Source organism: Embiotoca jacksoni, unplaced genomic scaffold, assembly GCF_022577435.1.
Source record: "Embiotoca jacksoni isolate LCO1_2020_lvr unplaced genomic scaffold, fEmbJac1.0.p SCAF_4, whole genome shotgun sequence".
Lineage (NCBI taxonomy): Eukaryota > Metazoa > Chordata > Actinopteri > Embiotocidae > Embiotoca > Embiotoca jacksoni.
The window spans coordinates 13,408,530-13,412,388 of record NW_027185392.1 but is presented as its reverse complement, the minus strand read 5'-3'; the positions used below and the strand labels follow the sequence as shown (position 1 = coordinate 13,412,388).

The 3,859-nt window shown below is 38.0% G+C and overlaps 1 protein-coding gene across 2 annotated transcripts; it reads left to right on the top strand.

Moving 5' to 3' along the window:
• The first annotated feature begins 290 nt into the window (after positions 1-290).
• hemgn (hemogen) lies at positions 291-2,569 on the top strand. Of its 2 annotated transcripts, none has more exons than XM_069168247.1 (4): positions 291-477; positions 864-942; positions 1,372-1,943; positions 2,057-2,569. In XM_069168247.1, the coding sequence occupies exons 1-4, from the start codon at positions 414-416 to the stop codon at positions 2,164-2,166; spliced, it is 825 nt and encodes a 274-aa protein (XP_069024348.1). In that variant the 5' UTR covers positions 291-413; the 3' UTR covers positions 2,167-2,569. The 2 variants fall into 2 exon arrangements, with proteins under 2 accessions (XP_069024348.1, XP_069024347.1); XM_069168246.1 differs by having other exon boundaries at positions 864-954.
• Positions 2,570-3,859: the final 1,290 nt, after the last annotated feature.

Sequence of the window (3,859 nt, the reverse complement as noted above, 5' to 3'; positions counted from 1 at the left end):
TTTTTGAGCAGCAGTCTAAATAGGCTATATATTATTTTATTGACTAGTCTGCTCACAAGTTTAATTAAAAAAGTATTTTACATGTACTGTTTTTGCTTTATTTTTGAGCAGCAGTCTAAATAGGCTATATGGAGTTTCTCCATTAGCACATATATATGTATTTCTTCCTATCACAAGCTGCCCACACACACAATTTTTTTTTTATTTTTTTTCTCTGTCAGTGCTGCGCCAACTCATCCGCCTTTACAAATATGATAAGACCAAAGCTGCAAGTACTCTCCCTGCACTATGGTAATGGTTAACCAGATAATTCATTTAGGGGTGGGAATAGAAAACAGTCAGAGGTTATTCTGTCTTGTTTTCTGCGCTTGCCCGCCTTCAATGAGTTGAATTCATTCAAAACAGGAGTCAGAATGGAGCAGATGTCACAACAAGAGAAAGAAGAGTTGGAATATCAAAATCCAAATGAGGTCCAAGGTAACTTTTTGAAATTCTTCTCTTCTTTTAAAATGAGGTACTTCAATATGTTTACACCAAAAAGCTGAGTGAGCCAGTTACATCTTTGTACACTGTGTGGTGACTTGAGGTCAACTCAGAGACCGAGGTATTTTGATCAACGTCTGTGCAGTTATACTACAAATGACGGACTAATTGTGTCAATCTGTGTAATTGTACATTAAACCCAAGCTTGTAAATACGTCTGCTAAAGCCTTGCCAGCATGTAGCTGCAAAGAAAAAAAATCTCTATAAATCAACTCTTTATATGCCATGAGTCACATTAGCGAGTCATGCGTAACAAATGCTGCTCAGTGTATCTTTGATATAAACATGTGGTTTCTCTGTACTGGGTTTCTGTTTTAAAGGTGGAATCCGTCGCCGATTGCGGGACAGGGACCTTCTCAAGAAGAGAAAAGCTGAGGCAGAAGAGAAGGAAACTAACCAGTGGGTTTGGGGGTAAATTTGTTGAGAAGCACAGTCAATCTCTGTGCACTGACCTACATTTACAGCTATGTTCATGAACTAGTGAAGAAGTTCTGCAAATCTAAGCACTTTTACCACTTACATTGTAAATAATTGTTCTGATGCAGCAGAGAGTGGGAGGAGAAGTTTTAGCCTCAGTTAGAAAGCTTTTGCATTGTGGCACTGTACTTTACAGTGCATGCTGAAAACACTATCAGCTCTCAGCCTGCTTATCACTCATCTGGTTTATATTGAATATGGAGCAAGAGGAAAGCAAAGGTTGCTCTGGTCTTTCTATTGATGTCCCAGATCCCGTTCAAGGACTTTGTACTATTAGCTTTGTAAAGTAGCATAAAGAGCTGTATCAATATCCACTGTTGTTGAGCTTAATTACAATTGTTGTACTCTCAGGGTGGAGAGCCAAAGGAAAAGATCAAGAGCTCAAGACAAGAGTGGTACAAAGAGGAGGGGGAGACCCAGGAAGACTGACCCCACGCTGCAGATATCAGTTGTTCAGGAAGAGGCAGCGGGGACTCAGGAAGGTCCTGCAGTAGTGGTGGTACCTGAACCTGCTGAGGTCATCCCAGATCAAATATCAGACTACCTGACCCCCGTGATCACGGTGGAATCACAACTAGTTCCCATCCTTGCTGCACCTGCGTCTGCACCACTGCTTGAATCTGTCCAAAGCCCTGTCTTTGCTCCTTTTCTGACCTCTCCTGCTCCAGCTGCACCAACTCCAGAGACGGCTCCAGTTCCTGTCCAAGATTCAGCTCCAGATCCAGATGCTGTTTCAGCCCCAGCTCCGTCCCAAGACTCAGTTCCAGCTGCAGATCCTGCCGCTCCCTCAGCTCCTCCCCAGGTGGAGACCCTCTACACAGAGTCACAAGGCAGGCAGGCCATGGACCAGATCCTGATTGATGAGTTGGGCTCAGATGAGGAGGAAGACATCTCTCCATCACAGGACAAAAGAGCTGATGAAGGTATGAATGTTGTGGAAATACAAGACCAGTAACACTCATTTGAGATGTTGCCTGTCTACCAAATGTCTGAAGATGTTTGCTTGGTCTAAAATTGGTCTTTCTGTCCTTTTTAGATTTGAGAGAAACGCTGTCCATCGACATGCCCGAGCAAAATAAAATTATATATTCTGTTCCAACCTTGTCCTCTGCGCCTCTGCCGCAGGAATATCTTCCAGGAAATTAATTGTCATTTTTCTAAAACACACTGTTCATATATTGCTTCAATTCAAAACATGCAAAGCCAGACTACTTCCTCTTAGGTCACAGGTTGTATCTTAGTATTATTTTGTTAGTGAGCAGTGTGTTGGTTGAAGAGAACAACCACAACGAGCCTATGAATTGCTTATTTGAAAAAAATTTATGAATTCAAACCAAACATATATGCTTATTTATTCTGGCTGTGCTTCACTGCAAAGCTTATGAATTCTTTTTTGTACTTTGCATTAGTGAACAGCAAATTTTGCTTGCTTTTATTTAAAAGTAAATGGTATTAAACACTGTTAATTATGTATTTGTAATTGTGGATTCATTTTGATTGAATTTTGTAAAACTTGTTTTTCATCAAATAAAATTCACTGCTTACATCATTTAACTTTGGTCATTATTACCTGTGTCATCAGCAGAAATTTCAACATGATATGACACATATGTGACGATTCCAGTAAAAAACATTTCCTTTAACTTGTTTCATTTATTTCATCCTTTTATTTACATCTTTCAATATTTTACTTAACTAGTTTGTGTGTGTGTGTCCAGTTTTTACCAAGACTGCAATTAATCTATTTTGGAACAAAGTTTTTTTGAGGATCTATCTGCTTTTGCGACATCAAGAATTTGCATGTTTTTTTTTTTTTCACTCAGATGAGAAAATTAGCAGTAATGATAATAAGTATGTATTCTGGTCAAATTACTCGGATCAGTGAAAATATTATAAACATTTCTCTGCTCTGAAATTGAAATGTGTATTTTATTTTGCCGTACAGTGAGCAAGACATTGTTTGCTGTGTCTTCTGTACACTTGGCTGTACCTGCTTGTTTATAAAACTATTGTGGTGGTTTATCCCATACAGACTTTAAAAAAAGTACTCAGATTAAAGCTACAGTAATCAGTCAGTTCAACCATGACTCAATCTATGGTAATTAGCAACTATTCTGATTATCGATTCATTGTTTTCTTTACAAAACGAATCAATAGTGACAATGATTGTTAGTTCTAGCCTTAATTTATACCATTTACTTTAATATTACCCCAACGTTAAAACATTGAATCACACATGCAAGTCCTGCAGTCAAAATGTTACCTAAGTAAAAAATACAAAGTATTATCAGGCAATGTACCTATATTATTAAAAAGAAGTTTACTCATGTAGCAGTATGGCTCCTGCCATTGTTTGGTATTATTATACATCTTTTTTCTTCATTAATGATGAATTAGAGCTTAAACTGCGCTGCAGTTTTGTAGCTGATGAAGTAAAACCAACTGCAAATTTACCTTTATATTCTGTTTCCTCTCTAAGTGCACTGTATATTAGTATGAGGGGATCTTTTGTATGTAAAATCTGAACATGTAAAATAACCAGTCAGATAAAAAAAAACAACGTAAAATGACATCCAGTTGCGTGAAGGTAAGTACTCACAGACAGTAACATACTTGTGAAGATGCACTACATTACATTCCTTTGTGTTGGCTGCTTGTTTTGGAATCAAATAAAGCTTTTTAAAAAAAACAAACATAGTAAACGAAATAACTCTTGGCTGCCCCCTTCTGACAGAAAATATACCGTGGCGGGTGATGGTGGTGCAAATATATTCATGCCTTTTGCAACATGCACGCGTTATTTACACGTAATAGCCTTGGCCTAAAACAACTATTATAC